The sequence below is a fragment of the Strix uralensis genome, chromosome 13, assembly GCF_047716275.1.
Source record: "Strix uralensis isolate ZFMK-TIS-50842 chromosome 13, bStrUra1, whole genome shotgun sequence".
Lineage (NCBI taxonomy): Eukaryota > Metazoa > Chordata > Aves > Strigiformes > Strigidae > Strix > Strix uralensis.
Window position 1 is genome coordinate 19496539 of NC_133984.1, and position 20815 is coordinate 19517353.

At 40.5% G+C, this 20815-nt stretch overlaps 1 protein-coding gene across 6 annotated transcripts in view; it reads left to right on the forward strand.

Annotated features, from left to right (window-relative positions):
• Positions 1 to 20065, forward strand: part of KIAA1210 (KIAA1210 ortholog) — a 44797-nt gene extending 24732 nt beyond the window's left edge. For 5 of the 6 annotated variants that reach the window (XM_074883162.1, XM_074883166.1, XM_074883163.1 and 2 more), the window contains 9 exons: positions 668 to 797; positions 3330 to 3488; positions 4535 to 4600; positions 8376 to 8588; positions 9691 to 9793; positions 10872 to 12470; positions 13230 to 13381; positions 14073 to 14178; positions 17906 to 20065. In XM_074883162.1, coding sequence (XP_074739263.1) covers positions 668 to 797; positions 3330 to 3488; positions 4535 to 4600; positions 8376 to 8588; positions 9691 to 9793; positions 10872 to 12470; positions 13230 to 13381; positions 14073 to 14178; positions 17906 to 18078 — 2701 coding nt within the window. In that variant the 3' untranslated portion in view covers positions 18079 to 20065. The remainder of the gene's footprint in view (positions 1 to 667; positions 798 to 3329; positions 3489 to 4534; positions 4601 to 8375; positions 8589 to 9690; positions 9794 to 10871; positions 12471 to 13229; positions 13382 to 14072; positions 14179 to 17905) is intronic. The other variant, XM_074883165.1, reaches the window with a different exon arrangement.
• Positions 20066 to 20815: the final 750 nt, after the last annotated feature.

The window sequence follows — 20815 nt, forward strand, 5'->3', positions numbered from 1 at the left end:
CATGGATAGGCAGGTAACTGTGGCCATGGACACTTGTCCCATCTACATTTTCTAATGTGCTTGGGATCTGACGATGTTCATAATAGAGGTGAACAGAACTGTTTTTATTGCTGGACATGAGAAGTTTTGAATCAAGTTTGTTAATGTTGTGGAATTACATTTTCTGCCTGCATTTGCAAGAAGGGGAGAAATAATCCACAATCTTTGGCAGGTATGAAACACCAGGCTGCAAAGGTTGTATCCTGAATGTCTCATGCCAGGCACATTCCTACTAAAGGAGGGCAGGGGACTCCTGTTGCCTCCCTCTGCACTGTAGACATCTCTCAGGGTGGCAGGAATCCAACTAAATCCCAGCATCTGATCTGATCGCCCTGCACTCTCTCTCTAGTCCACAGAGACTGGCCTGTGTGTTCAATGCAGATGCTGAGTACATCTGAAAAGAGACACCTGCATTTGATCAGCATCCTAAAAAGTGTTTCTTCCTCCCTTCTGAGTATAAAAGGAGCTAGCAGGGACTACCTTAGACAGCTAACATGCACAAATCTGAAGTTAGGGGAGATGCATCCTACCCTGGCCTCTTTATGATCCTTCTGCTCTGGTCAAGTAGTGCAGGGAAGTGTTTGGAGGGCTGTACCCAGTGCACTGACCATTCTTTCTTCCTTCCCAGGCCCAAAGGAAACATGGGAAACAAAGCCTTGTCCCATGACAGCGTCTTCATTTTTGAGTCTGCACCAGGAAATGTGGCAGGTGACACATTGTCTCAGGAAAACATACCTGGAAGAGTGAAAACTTTGCAGGTGAGAACATCGTCCTCTCATTCATGGTGCTGCTTTGTATTAGCTGTCTCCTAGGAAACTCTGTTGCTTTGACTCCTCTGCTGTGTGGCTTAAGATTTTGTTGACTAAAGTGTGCAAAGACAGATTTACTACTTTTGGATCTATTCTGCCTCTTGGAAGCTGCATCTTTGAGCAGTTCTGGTGCTTTGAGCCTTGCTTAGGTCTCACAGTGTGCGAGTGACATGAATCCAATTCATGGATTCTTGGAAACTTTCCTTAATGAGCATGTCCTCTTCCAGTGGGATTTCCATTCTTTACTTCACAGCTACTGCTTTTGGGTTAAGGCCATTTATTTATACCGTAGCGTGTCCTTTGCACTGTTATTCTTTGTATATTATTTATACATTCTTCTTTTTGGCAATTCTGGCTATGATGTTTTCACTGTACATGCTAGCACCAGCAGCTGTGTAAGTGTGTGGGATGATGGATATGTCAGGGCACTCTCAGTGACAGCTTTATTTATATCATTGTTCTTCCGATCTCTGCCAGCAAAGGATACTGTATTCTGCTAGGTCATTTCCTTCTTCCAAGGCACATACTGAACCCTCCTTGACAGCTCCCTATCAACTGTTGGTTATATTAATTGCATTTAAATAACTGCCCAGCTCAGAGCACTGAGATAAGAATTTAAGTTTTTTCCAGAGACTGAAAACAAGCTGTTGATAAAGCAGCCAAAGGCCATTGAAATTCTTCCTTTGCTCAGTGTGAGCTTCACGTTGCAAAACACAATTGCATCACATGTTAAGTAATAGAAGATGCACAGAGGGATTTGTTCCTCCATAAGACTGCAAAACAGGCTAAGCTTCAAGTCAGGGTTCTTTTTGTATAACAGTAAGAGTAGCAGGAGAAATCATGTTTATATATGACAGAAATTTGTTGGGGGAAAAAAGCTCTTTTCATGCTGTCTCCAGTCCACTGTGCCCTCTCTTCATTCATCCATTATCCTGCATGGTAATGTAATACTGCCAGCACTATTTTTATAGCCATAAAAGACAGCCTTTTTCTGTGAGCTTGACTCTTGTCAGAATAAAAGCCAAGCACTAATACAAGCTGTTATTTTCTTAGCAATGTAAATTAACTTCTACCAGTAGAAGACAGACTGTAAATTCAGAGTTTCCCCCACAACACTTTGCTGTCTGCATGTAATAAATTTAATAAATCAAAGATGTGAAGTTGTGAAAAGAGAGAAAAGCAAAATTGACTTTCTGTGTTTTCCCTCCCATGAGGTGCACAGGTATGTTGTATGTCTTGTTTTGCCCATATATTGCAATCTTTGTTCAGTTTGTCATCAGTCCTGCTTTTGCAGATCATATTGGTGATACATCTTTGGTTGTTGTGGGTAAGAGGGCAAGAAGGCTGTTTGAACTGGGGGACTGGTGGATTAAAGGGTGACATTGTGCTACCCTGTGTGGCTATTAGATCTGTAGGAATTACCTTTCAAGTGAATCTTGCTGAATAAGAATGGCAGCTATTTAGATCTATTTTACGGAGATATAAATGAATGCATAGCTTGCAGAAGAGCACAGAATTAGGCCTAGAATTTCCCAATCTGGTTTAATAAGCAAAGAAAGAGAAAAAACAGGTCTGCGTATTTATCTTGGGAATATTCAGTTGAGATGTTTTGAGTTGAAGGACAAAGTTTCTGTTCAGACCTTGTTTCTATTCCAGCTTTGACATGGCTGACAGACTTAAGCCAAGAATTTTAGTAATGGTGTTTCCTGAGATCTGAACTTTTGTAGTTTGAGGGAACATCTGGCTGCTTGTGAGGTTGCAGACTTTGTTTTATTTTTCTAGGGTCAGGGCCTGCCAGAGCATTCTTTTATGCAATCTTGGAAAAGAATCCCCATACTCCTGTACAAACAAAGTTCTTCCTGGCTGCTGTTACCGTTCTTGCTGTGGACAGGACCAGGATGTGATGCTGGGGAAAATTAACAAAGAATTCATTAGGGTGGACCAGAAACTGAATTAAATTGTCTTTGTATAAAAAGTGGGACTCAGCTGCTTGTGTGGGAAAGAGTGGTGACAAGTTCTCAATATTTGGAAGGGCTTTATGAAGGAAAGCTGACCACATAAACCTGGGGTTGGGAGCTGCTGCTGACAATACTTTGTGTGACTATTTGGGACATCCGGATATATGTAATTATTTAAAGAATACTTAAATCAAGAATTTTTAAAGTTTTAAATTTAAACTGAGTTAAACTGCTGTAAATTTTCTGGAATCGTGAAACTTCTGTCGTTGGTAACAACTTAATAAAACTGATTTTGATTTTAATTTTGTACCAAAGCCAGTTCTAATGATGGGTCCTTGATGAGTGTAACTAAATAAAATTTTAGTAATGGCTGTTTTCTGTAAATGGTCTATTTCTTCAAGTATTTCTGTTAACTAAGAGATTCTGCATGCCTAATGGGAGCAACTGGGTTAAAAGTGTCCAGAATGTCCCTTATAAGTAAAGCCATTGAAAGTCTATATTCTAAATTTCTTTTCAACCACAGCTTCAGTTGCAGCAGAACATCAGGCTTGGATCTCCTCCTCTTGTTATAACTGGAAAGAAACTAGAAGATGCAGGTGCTGTTTCTGAAGATGATGGTTTACCTAGAAGCCCTCCTGAAATTTCAACCCTTCATGAAGTTCTGACAGATTCACCAAGCAAGGTATAATTATTATGTCACTTTAGTGACCACCTGTACAGAAAAGAAAATTTGCTTGGAGAAGGGGAAGACCTTTTTGCTTGTGATAAAATCTGATGGTACAGATCAGTCAGAACTAGAACAAATTACCTAGGTGGATTGTGGACTTGTCACTGTGAGGGGTACCTAGGAAGTGACCTTACAAATACCCCTTCTGAGTACAATTTTCTATTCTTTTATGTAGACCAGGGCTTGGGCAGTTGTGACCTGTATCATTAGGGAAAGAGGAGAGGGATTCAGTTGATGTGACAACTCGCAGTGCCTTTGGACAAGGTGCTCTCTCCTGGCAGGTCTGTACGGCAGAAAGCATAAAATCTCAATTATTGATGGGTGAGGGTTGTGTTACTGTGACTTCCAGTGCGAGAACAAGCTGAGGTACTCGCACTGCACAAATGAATTTCCCATGTCTTCCAGCTTCAAAGAGCTGGAGAGATTGGCAGTTTCCTTCATCTGTGAAAGGGTAAGAGTTTTTGGGTGTTTTAAAGCTAGTGAGGAAAATAAAAATAATGGGGACTGCAAGAGAATCTTAAACAGTTACTGGTTTTGGAATGAAATAGCTCAAAACCAGGGCAATATTAGTTGAATGGACAGGAAAGTGACAATCCTATGGGTCTGAGGAGAACAGGTCCTGATGGGACTCAGAGGAGGTTTGGATTATCTTCTTTCTTAGGAATTGCTTTCTCACAGCAAATACATGATTTTGGACTTGAGTGAGCATGTGAGCATTTGTTAATTTGAAGATCTTAAAACAGTATGTCAAGGTGACTATAACTAATGTATTGACTCATGTGATCAATCTTTACAACATATCTCACAGCAGGATAAATCTCCTCTACTTTATGTTTGATCCCTAACGAACAAATGAAACCTACTGTGTGAGGCAGGGACTCAGTGACCCTTCCTTTATCTTTCCTCTTGTGTTCTCTCATAAGTAGCACTGGATATCCAGTCCCAGATGATTCAATGTGATACTTCCCTGGACTTACCCTCTTCCTTATTTTATCCCACAGTCCTCCAACCCTGTTCAGCGTCATAGCTCTTTGAGTTTAGGCGGGACAGACAGTGAAGATGAACAGGTAAATAGCTACTTTTCCTGCTAATAAACTTTCCTGAGACAGCATGTGTGTGTCTGTATGGAGCCAGTACAATAATTGGGGTTTTTAAAAATCTATTCTGGATACAGTGTACCCTAGCAAACAATTCATAAACAATCCAGAGTGATGCAAATGATACTGAAAATGTACCTCTCACAGAGTTTTGAATAAGAACCAAAAAAGGAGAAACAGAAATCTACCAGTAAGTGGTTTGTGTGAACAGCACAGTCAGCTCTGTTACACAGTGTGAATCTGTAAAGTTACACAGCAGAAAATTGGACAAGGCAAAGCACTTCATTTCCACTTCCGTGTCCCAGGGCCCCAATACCCAATAGCAGTAATAGCTTAATAACACCTGCTTGTCAGCAGTGGCTTGTGAGCAATGCCCTGCATCTCTCTTATCATGGGAAATAATTGCAGGATCAGCCTTTTCTGATGGCAGGTGTTCCACAGGAAAAGGTCTGTGTTAATTTGCAATTTTCTTTGGATGGTAAGTGACTATCAGAAGCAGCAGGTTCTGCTGTCAGACCAACACAGTCTATTCCTTCACCAGCTTGGAAAACTTTACAGAGGTCATATTTCTGGAGTGGAGCCTAGGGGACCTTCACCTTGACTGTCTCTGCTGCTTGAAGCTGACTTGAGTTCCTGCCCATCTCATGCTTTCAAGGCAGGCCTGCAAGGTTGCAAGGTTTGCTTATATTGTCTTTCTCCAGTGTTAAAAGACCAGTCAGACTGCAGTTATGCCAATGGGGTCTTCAAATGCCAGTGACAGAGGCAACCACCACTCCAACAGAGCTGATTTGATTTATGGGGTAGCCCTTGCAATTGTATAAGCAAAATACTCTGCCATTTAGCTGAGAAGGGGAGTATTTATGGGTACAGAACAGCTACTGGTCATTTTGGCCCAAGCTTTGCAGTCCTCCATACAGAATCCCTGCTTGAGAAGCTCACCAGAGAGAACACAATTTCATGCTTTGTGACACTGAGAATAGCCCACAAGTAAAGGGGAGGTAGCAGAGTACCTAGAAGATTCCTTCCTGATGAAGAGGGCCTTAAGCAGCCAGGGCAGCATCTTGAGGGTCAAACAGTTGGTGCCAACCCCACTGCTAAGGGAGCTTTCCCCTTCACTCTCTCTTTGGCCAGTCTTTGAGAAGGGAGAGAGCAAACTTTGGGCAAGACCAGCTCAACTTTCCTGTCTGTGGTTGAGATCAGACACACTCCTGCTCAGTCATTCTGAGATCTTTTGCTTTAGGGATAGAAAGATAAAGCAGTGTCTCCCCCTCGTAGTAGACTACTAGTCACACAATGCTAGAGGCCCAAGTGATCTAGGTAACTTGGATTGTCATTATTTTTAATAACTTCTTGTGTATATTTTATCATTACGTCAATGTACATTTTATTAACTCATCTCCCATTTCATATTTCGACTAAAATGTTCCATTTTGTAGCCTGCATACTGTTTTTTCCTTACAATGCAAAAAGCCCTTTTCTGCCCAGTTCTGCAGTCTTTTAGATCTTTTGGTCTTGTAACCTCATCTTCTATGAGACAGACAGAGACAGGAGAAATTTTTTTCTCCTATATTGCACAGAATTCCCCATTTAAAGGCTTTTCCTTTTTCTTCCCAACACACTAGGAATCTGTCTAGCTTCTCTACAATACTGTGTATGTTCCTTTACCCAAATATTTTTCTTAGTCAGCAGTTTGACTTAGCAGAAATCTTGCCAATATGTTTATCTAAAATAAAAAGCCTTTTCCTAAATAATAATAATAATTTTTTTCAGTAGCTTTTGAAACTATTTATGTAATACCAGGATTTGAGCTAGCAAAACACAAGTTGTTAAACTGAATAACCTCATCCCAAAGATGAGGAAAATTGTGAAAAGCACCAAGAAATCTGCACCAGTTATTCCATTTAACAGTGTTGTATATTTAGTAAAGGAAAAAGAGGATTTGAGCCTAAGCAATCTGAAGTTACACACAGTGTCACCTCTGTGTGAAACCCTAATGTGTCAGCCATATAAGTTCTCAGTGCTTTCCACATTTATAAATACCCACTTTCTGACTAATCTAAAGCTAAATGTGAGGCTATCACTCAAAGCGAACAGCAAGTGACTTCACAGAGACATTAACCAGCATTACCCTGCCTTTGCCAGATAGCCTTTATGGAAATCTAACTTCCTTGTTGGCATCTTCAGCATGGACTGATTAAAAGCAAAACAGGGTCTCAGCCTGTGGGGCTGAGGACAGTGTTTTGGCACAAACACTCTTTAGGAAATGGGCCTCCTCGCTGCAGCATTCTCCTTGTGCAGGCTTCTGCCTCTGCCCAGTAACCAACAAGCACCAAATATATCCTACACTTAAACTCTGATGTGGAAATCTTGTGTCTGTTCCACTGTCTTTGAGAGAAGATACCAACTGTCAGTGCTCAGAGAAAAAAAAATCCTGAATCCTCAGTGGAGTCAGGAATTTGCCATTTATGTGCAGCAGTAGCTCAGATACTAGCTTCGGGTGATTTTATATTAAATAAGTACAACTGTAATTTTATAATTGAAACGCAGAAGAACTTGTATGTAGAAACAAGTAACAATGTTACTATTTTAGTAAGTTCTATGATCTTTACAGGTTTATCATTAATTTTGTAGAATTATAACAATAATCAGCTTATTTACTAGCTGTGTTCTTCTCTTTTTTGCAATGTGTAAATTTTTCATGAAAAGAGTCTGTATCTGTCATAATACATTCTGGTTTATTTCAGATCTAGGAACTTAAAAAATTCAATGGAAAATAAGGAAATTAATTTTAGCTATCTTAAACACAAAGCAATGCATCTAGACGATTTTTGTAGATCAGATGGGAAGATATTTTCATTATCTCTAAAACTTCATCAGCATACATATGTTAAATGCTGTGTTATATCCTAAGCTTAAATAAAACTAAAATCTGAATGCCAAGCAGAGTTAAATGGCTGTGTTTCACCTACCTTTATGGCCAAAGCCAAAATAGCAGGTGTGTTACACTGAATGAAGCTTGTTTGGCATGTCTGTGAAATTTTGCAAACGTTCCAGAAAGTCTGGTCCACATTTCAAAACAGTAACAAAACCAGTCAAACTGCATGTTTAGGGGTTTCTCTACAAACACTTCTGTAAACCCTGTATGTTGATAGCATAATCTAAAGTTACTGCTGTTTAGTTCCCCAGAGCAGCATTGCTGTGAGCATGAGATCCACATCACTGTCTTGGAAGATGGTTCTGGGATACCTTGGGAGAGAAGTATTTAATTTTCCTGGGAGAGTGGATGTTAAAAGAGCAAAGCAGCTATGGTAACTTTCTTAGAAATAGACATAATGAGGAGCAAGCATCCATGCTACTTTAGTGGCTTTTTAATAACATATTCCTGCAATGTGTCACATTATTGGGATGAAAAGGCAGCTATAAAAACTGCACCAGTGTCTCCTGCTGGTGCATACATATATTGCAAATGGTTTTTCAGATAAGAACTGGGAAGGGGACAAGCTGAGGCTCTTACTGTGGGAGAGGGAGAGACACATGTTTCTCAATTTTGTGTAAAATACAGCTGAACACACAGAACTGAGTAATCTCTATGCAGAGACGACATTAGGTATGCATTTTAAAGTGGGGATTTATGTCCAAAAATACAGCCATTTCAGGCTTCTGAAATGGAATGAGCTAGTAAAGGAATTGTTTCAGACATGTGGGTAAGCCAAGCAAAATATATAGTGATGTTTGTGTTTTACAGATACCTTCTGGAGCTTCCTCCAGGCCCATCAGTCCTTCATCCTCTGCCACTCTGGGGGCCTCCAGCTCACGAGGCAGCAGCTCCCTTCCCGTCGACTTCACCATCCCTGCCAGTCCCCTTGGCTGCCTGGACACCTCAGCAGCCAGGCACAGGATTGCCATAAACCCCCGGAAACAGAAAGGCTTTACCAACAAGAATCAGCAACCCCCCCAGGTAAGTGTTTTCTGCAAAAGAATCACTGTGTAGAAGGAAATGGATGTGAATTTTTAATTGTTATTTTAAATATTTAAATTTCTTTTTTCTTTCCTATCCACATGCCTTTACTTTTTTTGTTCTTCCATTGGAAGAAGAGAAACCACCTATTTTCCACAAACCAACCAAAAAAACCTCAGAAAACTTCTATATCATGGGAGCTGAAGAAAAGTGCAACTCTTGTTTTTTATTATTTAGCCAAAAAAGTTGTGGGTTACACTTCATTTGTAAAAACATTCCTGTTGTTTGAAAAGCTAGTTTTCAGTTGAAGAAGCCTAAGTATATTTCTACAAACAATTTCAGATTAGCTTTAAGTTAATTCTTTGTATATCAAAGGAAAGACTGAAGGACTTTGGGAAGGAATGTGGCTCTGCATGTGGGAAATTAGGATGAGATGCTTCTCATTCTGGCTTCTAGGAAACACATTGTGAAGATGAAGTTCACCAGATAGAAAAGGTTTAGCTGGAGTGTGACAGAACTAAGGAGTAATGCTTCTCTACTGCGTGTTCCCCTCTCCATCAGAGTCATGCGTGAAAATCTATCCTGGAGTTAGAAGTGCTCTGCCCTGAAGAGGGGATTGGGGATGGAGAAATTCAGGATGAATGTAGTACAGAGTGAGGTTTTCTTGGAAACTTGGGCACTACAGTATCTTTGCTGGATATTCTTTGTGCTGCAACTGATACAGCTACAGTGCTGAAGGAGAAGAGCTAATTGTGGAATGTCAACCAGAGATACCAAAAGTGATGATAATGTCTCTGGCTTGGTCTGTTCTGTGCCACCAGGTAGCTTGGGTGATGTTTTAAAAACATACTCGTTCACTCAGAATATGTCAATCCCAGAATGTTTCAGATTCAAGAGAGATCAATGGGCTACCTTTGACATTTTAAACATAAATGATTTCTAGGTTCTTAACTGGAATAGTACATTACCCACAGTGTTGGTAAATTACAGTATAGGGGGTTTGTGACTGTGATTTGAGTATTCATAAACATCCATGTGTATAAGATACAATTTTTGTGCATTATTCTTTAAATAAAAGATCTTTCTTGCTGCACCTCATTAGGTGGAACAGCTGGAAAATGAAGCATGTCTTCCTGCACCTCCAGAAGAGAAGGGAAATTCAGTGGAATTACTTGAGAATGACCAGCATAAAAGTGATTGGGAAGGTAATGAAGACTTATGTATTGCTACTTTGGGTACTTGAACTTTTCTACATAAGGCTGACAGGACCTATTTGAATTGTAAGTCCTTTCAAACTAGGCATCTTTTGGTTTTATGTCATAAACTCAATCCTGGCAGCTAAAGTGTTATGATGGAAAAAGTCAGGTACTCCACTCAACGTAGTGGTACTGTAATAGTGAACTTTTAGGGCAGTATTAAAAAATACATGAGGTGAAAGTACCATGTTCAGAAGTACCTGTGCTACAGCGTTGGCTAGATCTCATTGACTCGGGATCCAAGTTCCTTGAAACTCAGAAGAACCTTAACCTCAGCATTTTATCTGTTATGTGTGTAAGGTGACTGTAATTGGCTTGCGTTTGCTAGATCTTCCTTTGCCACCTCCCCCCTTATCATCTAAATAATAGATAATTACCAGTGGTAACATAATTGTAATTGTAAAAACAGGTGAAATTTCTCCAAAACAGCACTGAAGACTTTTCTCTTTAGCACTGCAGTACAAATGCACTGCCTGCTGGTAATGCTATAGTGTAGTGGGAATGTTGGCACTTTGTTGTCAGGGCAGACTTAGGACCTGATCCTGTCGTACATCAGAGTTACTGTGTGTGCAGACACATCTAAGCTATCCTGCTGGAGCTGCAGGAGGCAGAGCTACCTGGTGCTGAGATAGTCGCTTAAATACTGAAAATCCTCCAGATCATTCTAGACAGCCTTTCTAGGCATACATGTGATGAGGAAATGTCTAGAGAAATCTGGCTAGTAGTCGTACAACTGGGGGTATGCACAGAAAAGAACTAAACAGCAATTGATCTGGTACACCTTAAGCAGACAACAACTTTCAGTCATTCCTGGGATTAGGTATGTTCAAACTAAAAACTTTGTTAGTCTCCTCACTTGGACAGCCCATTTCTAAATACGATTTTAACAGCCTTATTTATCAGACAACAGTGCCCAGACATGGGGAACTCACGCTAAATGACTGCACTGTCTGGAATGAATTACTGATACAGATGGGGCTTGAATTGTAACCTTTAAGTGCACACTGTTCCTCTCTGTGTAATACAGGATTATCAGCCCAGGTGGGATATTGTGCAAAGGGAGATGGTTCTAAGGAGACGCCAGGTGTAAAAAGTCCCACTGATGCTGCCCGTGACTCTTGTGATTGCACACTTGTGGCAGAAGACTCTCGTGCTCTGCTGCAAGAGGACGCATGCCTTCCAGACGTGGACCATCACTACAAAGCAGCTGCACCCCTTCTGCAACCTGAGCCTTCTCCAGTGAACCTGGAGGAACACCACAGTGCAAAAGTGTCATACTGTTCAGATGAGTCTGCTGATGAATTGAAATTACATCAGCAAAATACCAATACTGAAGTATCTGCACTTCCAGAATTGCAACAAATTGAAGGAGAAGCTGTTGTGTTTCCAGACGTACTAGCAGCTGACTTGGTTAGCAATGGTGCAGAAACAGAGGGCATAGATATATTGGCAGATGTTGCACAAATGTCCTCAGTAAATTCTGTGGACCCAAAGATCAATGACCAGGGAAAGGGGGATCCACTGTTGATTGGCAAAGTAGAAGCCTGCTTAGGTACTATTGAGAATCATTCCAGCCACACTGTCTCCGATGTTGCACCAAGCCCTTCACAAGTTGCGGTAGCTGATTCAGAGTCATCTTCTGACATCAAGACAGTGACAGTTCTGAAGCCTGAAAACAGTTCAGTAACAAGACATGACAAAGAAACTTGTGAAATAATCGAATTTCAGTCATCCAAAGGCAATGCAGGAAAAAAAATAGACACTGCTGCATCTGTCTCAGAAGCAGGTTGCATGCTACCTCCCAGTAAATTGGAAGTATGTTTTAAAGCAGAAACCGTTTGTCTTTCGAAGGGTAACCAGGGCAATCCACAGGCCAACACATCATACATTTCTGAAAAACTTTCCATTGGATGTCTTGCCTCTTCAAGTTTGGCTGGCTTGAAGAGTAATATCTGTTCTGATGATGACAGTAAGGAGTACCAGATAAGCAGTACCGCTTCTCACAGAAAAGCAGTGGAAGACAGTCGATCTTCAGATGAAAATGGAAAAAGTCCACTGAAGACTTCTTCTGCTAAACCAGTCAGATTTACCATTGCACCAGCATGGCAAAGATCTCTCTCAGGGGGTTCAAATTCAAAGGAAGATTCCTATACCAGAAGTTCGCCGACATCCCCTATAAGGCCGGAGTTGTTTGAAGCAATGCCAAAAGAACACACACATTTTGATGCAGTCATCCAGGAGTCAGCAAAAAACAACACAGATAGATTTGATCGAGATTGTAAGGACGGTGATTTGCATTTGAATTTTTCTATGGAGTGGGCTGACCATGAAGCACAAAACGTTGAAAACCCGTTTGGGGTCAGACTAAGGAGAACATCTTCTTTACTAAAATACCAGAATGAAAGCCGTGCTGAGTCTCCAAAGCCGATCCCCTCAGTTGTTCCCACTGCTTCTTCTGCTTCAGTCAAGGAGGATCAGAAATCAGTGGGCACCGGGAAGCCACCTCTGGGCCTTCCTGTCAGTACAAAATCATTTGGTAAAAGAACAGATCTCCTAGAAGACAAAAATCCTCCCAAGACGAGATCAGAAGAAGTGGCAAAGAAGCAAAATGGTCATAAACCTTCAGGTATTTATGCCGTATTTTTATCCAGACATTGTAGAAAACAGTGGTCATGTAAGAACTTTGGCAAAGTAGCAAACAAAAGATTAAAATCCTCTTGACGGGGACTAAATTCAGCCTTGAGTTCATCAGCACCATAATTTAATTGGCTTCATGATTTGGCCAGTCAAGAGAATTCTTGTCTTATCTTAATGAGGGGTGTGTTCCAGCAAGAATAACAAAAGAGTAATAGCTTAAGGGGCTCTGGAACATTTCTGGTATGACCTGCTTGTGCATATAGTTGGATTTTTAACACAGTTTTTTAAAACTTGCTGCTGTTTTGTAGTTAATTTTCCAGCCTGCAGCAGTTCAAACCTTAACTAGGAGTTGCATTAGGTGTGATTATTTTTTTTCTACAATCACTTCATTTAAAATATTTAAAAGGTGAAAAGGCAGTCTGTATTTTACTGCCTACATGAAAAAATAACAGTTATCATACTCATCTAATCTGCAATGTAAGGATGATGTTTCAAAGGCAAAATCCGGTTCACAATGATCTCAGTGGGAGTTCTGCCATTTACTTAAACGGAAGCAGAGTAAGGTCAAAAACTCCAGAATAAACAGAAAAAGAGTTATTGCCAAGGACAGAATCATCAGGGAAGGTAATTTTATCTCTGCAGTGTTCAAAGGGTATTACAGATGCTGAAGGATTTAAAACACAAAACTCTAGCTTCAGACTGACTTGACCTAAATCCCCTCTTTACTTCAAAAATGCTTCTTTTGTAGAAAAAGTCACCTCTCTGCATTTGGAAACTGCTTCCTCAGAACCAGCTTGGGTCTCCATGGCAAAACTAAAACAAAAGGGTTTCCAGGACCACCCTCTTGCCAAAGAACATAAAGCTGAAGACAAAGCTTTGACCAAAGTGGATCAAGAGGAGGTAAAGTACCAAGTAATGTTGCATGGGTGTGAATTCTGCACCAGAGTGCCTGGGTACTTCTGCACACTGTTCAGTGTCATCTTCATGGGAGGTGTGTTGTGAGCACTACTCAAAGAGAGATTTTCAGGGCTGGCTTCTAAAATGTATTGAGACAGACAACTGATGTAAGTGCGCAAACACGTGTGACTATACTGTCACAGTGATTAGTTTCAGAGTGTAATCCTCCTATATGTTCCTCTGCCCTACTGAAACCTGAACCTTTTCAGAGCTTGCCTGTTGCCCAGGATGTATTTATGTAGCCCAAGAGCTTCTTTGAGTTGCTCTAGCTTCCTCACCGTTTGTGACCTAGAGACTGCATTCACTGCTCTGCTGTGGAGACTGCATGCTGAAAGTCTGGCTTTTCCACTGACTCTTGTGCAGGTTTCTTGTGTAGCTTGGGCAAGTTCTTCAATCTCCCATCTGTAAGAGAGAGAGGAGAACTTGCCTGCATATGAAGTAACTCTGCATATGTAGCAGCTGTCTTCCTTCTTGCCTTCTCCCTCCCTCCCACAGGATGTCCCCAACCATCCTTGTCTGGCTCTTGCTGCATTTCCACAGTCAGGTTTAGAGATGTTGCCAGGGCGAGCTTTATGAGTGCCAGTGGCTAGTGGGTTTCTTAGCTGCATTCTTTTCTTCTCTCCTCCATTTGTAGCAAGGGATCTGTACTAGTGAGAACATACTGAAGAAGAACATGCCTTCCAGCTTGAGCTCTCAGGACAAGAAAACACAAATGAGTACTAGTATGTCTGCTGCAGCAGGTATTCTCTTTCTTTACATCTTTACATAAGTGGCTACAGTTTACACCAGTAAGTGGTGTGGGTGGCAGGTAATGTGGGGATATCGCTATGTTTTTGATAATCAGCACACTTCATATAAGGCCTGTTCAGACTATAGTTTGCGTATAAGTCAATGTATTGTCTTGCTCACTCAGCAGAGAAAGCAAGTAAGGAATTTTTATCTCCACTGCCAGTTCATGGAATGGCATATAAACAGTGTGGTGATTTGTTACTGGCAAATGTCAGTACTAAAGAATAGCAGTTGAAGTTGGAGAGTGTTCAGAAGAGAGCAGCAAAAAAGGTCAGGTCTTCTAGACCTCCAGTCAGGCAGGAAATACTGATGGGAGTGGAGTTGTTTAGTCTAGAGAAGACAACTTAGTTTGCTGCAGAGGACAAGACTAGTCTTTATGCCCTGTATGAGCTTAAAATGTACTAGGGGAGATTTAGCTTAGACTTTAGGAAATACTTTCTAACAGTAAGAGTGATGAAGTGTGGAATAGCATAGGTTGCTTACAGAGAGTGTGCAGTTTCCATTGCTGGATGTGTTTAATAGATAAACATGTATCAAAAATAATTTAGGTGGAGTCAGTTCCACCCTCAGGTGAGCACAGAGGCTCGATGGCCCCTCTCCTGCCCTGTTAGCTGTGATTCTCTATAAGAAAGATGCTGTGGAAGAGTGACTCAGACATCGTGACTCACATACCTCTTCCAAGGCTACTGCTGGGCTGCAGCTTATCCCTCCCTGCTTACTCAGTGTGGTGCCAAACCTCGGAGACACTCTCCAGCTAGATATAGATAAGCCAGTTCTTCAGCTGTAAAAGCATATTGTGCTAGCTGAAAGCTATTGATTTCAGATACTGCCTAAGAAGATAAGAAATGCCCCACCGTGTCAGAGCAGTGGCTTTTCCATTTCAGGTTCCTGCTGCTGCCACTGTCAGTAAGAGATGCTGTCTAGAGAGAGCACATGCATCTGGCCACTTTCCCCTTATAATCCACCAGCATCCAGAATTGTTGTATTAGAGATATTAGGGCATACCTCTGTGCCTGCTCCCTGTAGTAGTTGCTTGTAGAGATGTTATCCGTTTTTTAATCTACAGGTCCTACAAAATAAGCTTTCTCCTTTACTAAAGGTAGCTGACCAGCCGATGATGTGCACCGACACAGAGGCTCTGATGTCCGTTGCCAGCCTAACTCTGTGTGTGTGTTTAAAATGCAATAGTTTTAAAAAAGGATTCTGTTACAGACCAGCTTTGTCTTATGGTTTTAGGTGCAAAGTGAGAGATGAAAGGTAAACAGCCCAAGATTTTTACTCACATTTGACAGGCTGACACAAACAGACTGAATTTCTGTGTGTTGAATGATCTAAACCTTGGAAGCCCAGCAGCCTTCAGGCAAAATTCAGAACTCCACAAATTAGTCTGCTACTCATTTACTAGAACTCACACCACTTGTGGTCCTTGCAGCAGAATTACAAGATTTTTGCATCACCTCTTCCTAACAATTGGCCTAGTTTCCTGACATCCAATGGCTGTTTCCTGCTCTCCAGGGGTAGCATTTATAGGCCTATTCTAGTCTTCCACTCCTTGAATATCACAAAGAGCTCTGACCAGTGCTGATGTTTAAGGAAAACACTACTCCTCTGCTGCTCAGAAAGCCATGCCCTATTGTTTAGGAAATGTTCAGCACTGTCAGCACATGAGTAGGAAATTGGGAATCGCAAATGTAAACTCTCCTCTTTCCTGATTTGGTTCCCATTAACACAGCCAGCAATTTGTCTAGTTAAAGGCACTGGTGGTGGAAAGGATGTAGATTTAATATCCAGAGGAGTTATTAATTTGGATCATGTTTTTTGGCTTATGTTAACTGTTAGCGGTTTTCTTGATGGATGGTTGAGGTTTTCTGTGCAATGCATACATCCCTCACACAACAGCAGGAGCCAGGACAGCTCCAGATCAGCTAAGTTTGGAAGAGAATTCCAAGAAATCAGATCCTTACTTTACTGAGTGTTACTGTTTTGTTACTGCTGCGTGGCAGCCCATGTCATAACCAAGGGAAGGATTACTTATCTTGCCTCTTCTGTCTCCTACTTCACCCTAAGCATGGTGAGGTTTGTCCAAAAGCCTGTCTTCCTCAAATAGGCATGAGCCACTGTTTCTGGGTTTTGTTTTACCTTGTGCTGTTGAGAGCATGCAAAGGGCTTTAGACTTGCTTTTGCTTATTGCGAAGAAGGAAGTCTCCCAAAATATGAAAATTAATTTCCAAAATCAAAATTTCTGTAACACTTAAATTGCTATATCACCTTAGATACTTCTGAAAAATGTACTGTGTATGTAGAGCTGCAGCCTGTTTGTAATGGATAGTATACTCCCTCCAGTATTCCTAAGTATAGCTTGCCTCCTGCAAGAGCTACCAATGAGCCAGGATTTTTAAAAGACCAGAGACCTCCTGAGTTGAGATAGGGAGACAGAGAACTTCTTTGGCTTGGCACAGGAGTGCGGCTGGTGGAGCTGATGGACATTTTTCCATTGATTTCAGTGCAAGCAAGATCAAGCTTCTTGTACTTAACATTGTTTAAGTCCCCATGTGGCCTCTGTTCTTGTGCTGGAGCACAGCAACCTCATCATGCCTGCCACATGCCACGCACAGACTAATCAAGTATGAGAAAAAGTTGGAATTTTCTGAGTTTGACTTACACACAGAAATAAAGTACTGCCTGGGTTGAAATGGATGGAGAGAGCACGATGTTGAAAGACTTGTGAACCATATCTTGAGAAATGAGAGCTGCATCTGTTCAGAGCTGCTTTCTGTGAAGCCCCAATCCAGCCTGTCTGTCTGAAGACGTTAATGTTGAAAATTTTCAAACAAGGTGGATGGAGGAGGCCTTCTCTAAATTGTAACTCAAGGCCATACAAGGATTGCTATCTGTATTCTTCCATCCTTTGTGAGGATGACAGGCTTGTGTTAGGCTGCATGAAGAGGAACGCCTAGCCCCACCAGAATCCCACCTTCTTGGCTTACAAATCCAAGAACATAAACCACTGGTTTGATCCCTACCTAGTATTTAATAATATTGCTGGAGCAATATTTGTGCCAGTGGTTAAGACTGAAAAAAATCTTTAAGACTTCTCAGTGTTGAAAAACATATACCAGTTACTTTTAACCCCACAGCAAGCCTGGGGTGATCCTTGCCTTGCAGATATTTTGTTTGCATTTTCTTGCATACCCAGGAGTCTTATTCCTAGATTTTCTTGCACTCACAGAGCAGAATAAGCCTGTGGAACTCCTTGCTGTGCACTGTCATGGAAATTAAGAGTTTGAAAAGATTAAGAAATGAGTTAGCCAAGAATATGAATTATAAAAATACCTGGGGCTATAGTCTGCACATACTTGAAGAATTTTGAAGAACTTCTTCATTTATCAGAGCTTAGACACTTGCTGTTGGGACTGAGAAGATTCTTTTATGGGCAGATCGGTCACTAACAGCTTAGTATCAATTTTTCCATTACAATAGCTAGTCCTGGCCATTGTTGTAGCTGGACCAGATAGTGCTAGCAATACTCAGTTTAACAATTCCTCTGACTTATTTTTGAGTCACAGACATTCTGGGCTATAAAACAATTGCTTTAGAGAGAAGGAAATATTATTGGCAGAACTTGAGTTTTTAACTCTCTAGCCTTCTGATGAGTGATGGATATCTTGTTGTTGGCAGGTAAAGTTGGACCTATTGCTCAGGAAGCATCTGTGATTCCTGCTGTTGAAAAGGAAGCAAGACACTCCTCTAACCTGCCAATGACACCATGCAGCACTGCTGAACCACCGTGGCTGTCCCTGGCCAAGAAGAAAGCCAAAGCATGGAGTGAAATGCCCCAGATTGTACAATAGCAAATGACATGAGCATCCTTCTTTATATTGCCAATAGCTGCGTTAACTCCATTTAATCCTTTCTTTACTGTGACCATTTTTTTGAGAAATAAGAGCCTTAAAACTTTCGATCAGACTGTTGTGTGTAAATACACAATGAAGAAATGCCGTTGCAGGCTTAATTTGAAGTATTAGGAAGCTGAGCACTTCCTACTACCAAATAGTAGGAAAACTTGATCAATTTGTTATATCCTTACACATCTGTCAGTGATATTCTAAGAAAACATGCTTCAGGCTTTTGAAACATTTCCCTTGCAAAATATGTTTTTAAAGTTTCCACAGACCATACAGTATTTTGTGCAGTGTGGCTTTGGCTAAGAAATTAATGTATGCTATAAAATAGATATAATGCTGTGCACTGACACATCATGACTCATGGGCATTGATGTCACCACACTTCTTTCTCTAATGCTCTGGGATGGGCAGTCTGACTTTGCTTCTGATTGTTAATGGATCTGTTTTGCAATAGCTGTAAGATCTGAACAGCATTGTGAGTTGGAGTAACTCTGGCTTTGGGTGGTTTGAAGTCACAACGCTGTGGGTCTTGTTCTTTGCTCGTTGGTGCCTGCTGGAATGGCCCAGAGCCACATACCTGTTCTCTCCCATGCACTGGAAAACCACCACGCTCTAGCATATACTCTGCTTTTGGTTACACCTTTGGAAATCTGGGATAATTTGGGCATTCTACCAAAAAAAGTGCTTTCGTTAATTATGGCAAATAGGGATTTATTTTTTGTGAGATTCCTCAGCTAATTGTCTCTCTTAAAGAGTGTGTTGGGGATGGTAACTATTTGCTACCTAGAAGGTGTCATTTTGTTTTCAACAAATGCCACTCTACTCTCCATGTTCATGTGGATGTGTATTTAGTCAGTTGTATTTAATATTAGTGTTAAAAGGGGTATCTTCTTTTCTCCTTCCTGATCAGTCCTTAACCAGTAACTCAACATCAGTCTAAGAATGTGCAGCTGGGAAAGGATTATTCTCTCAGGGCCTGGCCTTGCAGTCACTTAAGTTGACACTTAAGTTGATCACTTAAGTGACAGAAGTTTTGCTATTGACTTTGAAGGAAGCAGATGTTTGAAAAAGAAGCTTTGTAAAGTGATGTTAGTGGCTTAAAGTGGCAGTGGCACTTACCGGTCCTTTTCAGTTTTTGCAGCATTGCACATTTATGTAGTTTTTGTTTACAGTCAGTGCAAAATTTGAAGGCTGACTTGACTGATGGACAGTTTTTAGCTGGAAAGTTGGTAGGTATTTTTAAGGAAAATATTATCTAGTGGTAGAATTAACTGCAAAACAAAAAATTTGGTTTCAGGTCAGCTCAGGCAAGACTTTAATCTTCCAGTCTTGGCCTGAATTTAATATATAGCTCTTGCAATTTGAAAACAGTATTAACTAGGAGCTAGACTGTGATTTTTTTTTTTTTTTAATATATAGGTGGAAACTTACTCACCCAAGTAGGCTCATTGAAGCTATAGATACTGTTTATTTTATATTAACACCAGAAAGAGTAAGAGTTTCACATTGGTTTGATAATCCACACCAATTTTACTACTTCTTTTTCTCTATTTTAGGAAGCATATCTTCTCTTACAAAGAACTGAAACATTTGTATTTCTCTGAAACTTTTGAGTGTAATGTAAATGAATGTACTCAGCTTTGATTCCTGAAGTTTTGTACAGCTGCCATCCCATCACAAGCTTTCTGACCCTGTGTAAAATATGTGCATTTCTATATTCAGCAAACTTTTTATTAGTGTGGATTGTGAACCTTCACCCAAAGTACTGCAAATGATATATAGTCTCTCTTTCCCTGTATTTGCTTTTGATCTTAATGTTGTTTCTGTCTTTTATGTTTGGTATGTATATATGTTTTTGTAATCCTTGTCTTGAAGGAACCCCTTTTGTATTCCATTCCCATATTTGGTTTATGATTAAATGCTGTTGCCAGTGGTGATGGTATAATTCTTGGGAAAAGAAGAATGATAGATGGCCCTCATTCATTAAGGAAAAAATAAAAAGAGGCCTTTGGTCAATATAGACCCTATATATGGATATACTGCATAGAACTTGTTTTGAAATTATTTTGTGTGGCCTAGGATTGATCAACACAGTTGGTCAGACTAACGAATTTTTCTAAATCTAGCTATTTAAAAGTTTAAAACATCACCAGAGAGCTGATGGCTCTCCTTTTGTTCTGGAGCTATTGATTCTTCAGTACAGGGTCGGCTTGAAGTCTTGTGGTCACAGGAAGCCTTGTAAATACTTGTTTGAATGTGTTTTGGTATTGCTAGCCAGCTGCTGTAGGACATTTTGGGGTTGCTTTAAAAAAGATGGAAACTACATGAGGATCTGTGATGTTACATTTGAAATTTTCTTGCCTTCTGGATTTCTGAAATGAATGTTTTCAAGTTTTTCTCTTCAACCAAGAGAACAAAAAGCATGTAGAGAAAAAATAAAAACTGAGTCTTATGTAATCACAAGAGTTTAGAAGATGGGTTTTTAAGATACACATTGAAGTATTAGTGATTTATTGATGCGTTTATAGAAGTTGATAGCTCTGTTATTATGGCTTTGATTTTATGTTGTCCTAGTATAGTTTTTAGGTGTTCAGTCAGTGCAAGTAACTAATATAATAAGCTCATTCTGAGTGATTATTTCTAGACATAGTCACTGTCTTTGAAAATAAGATGTCTTGAAGTG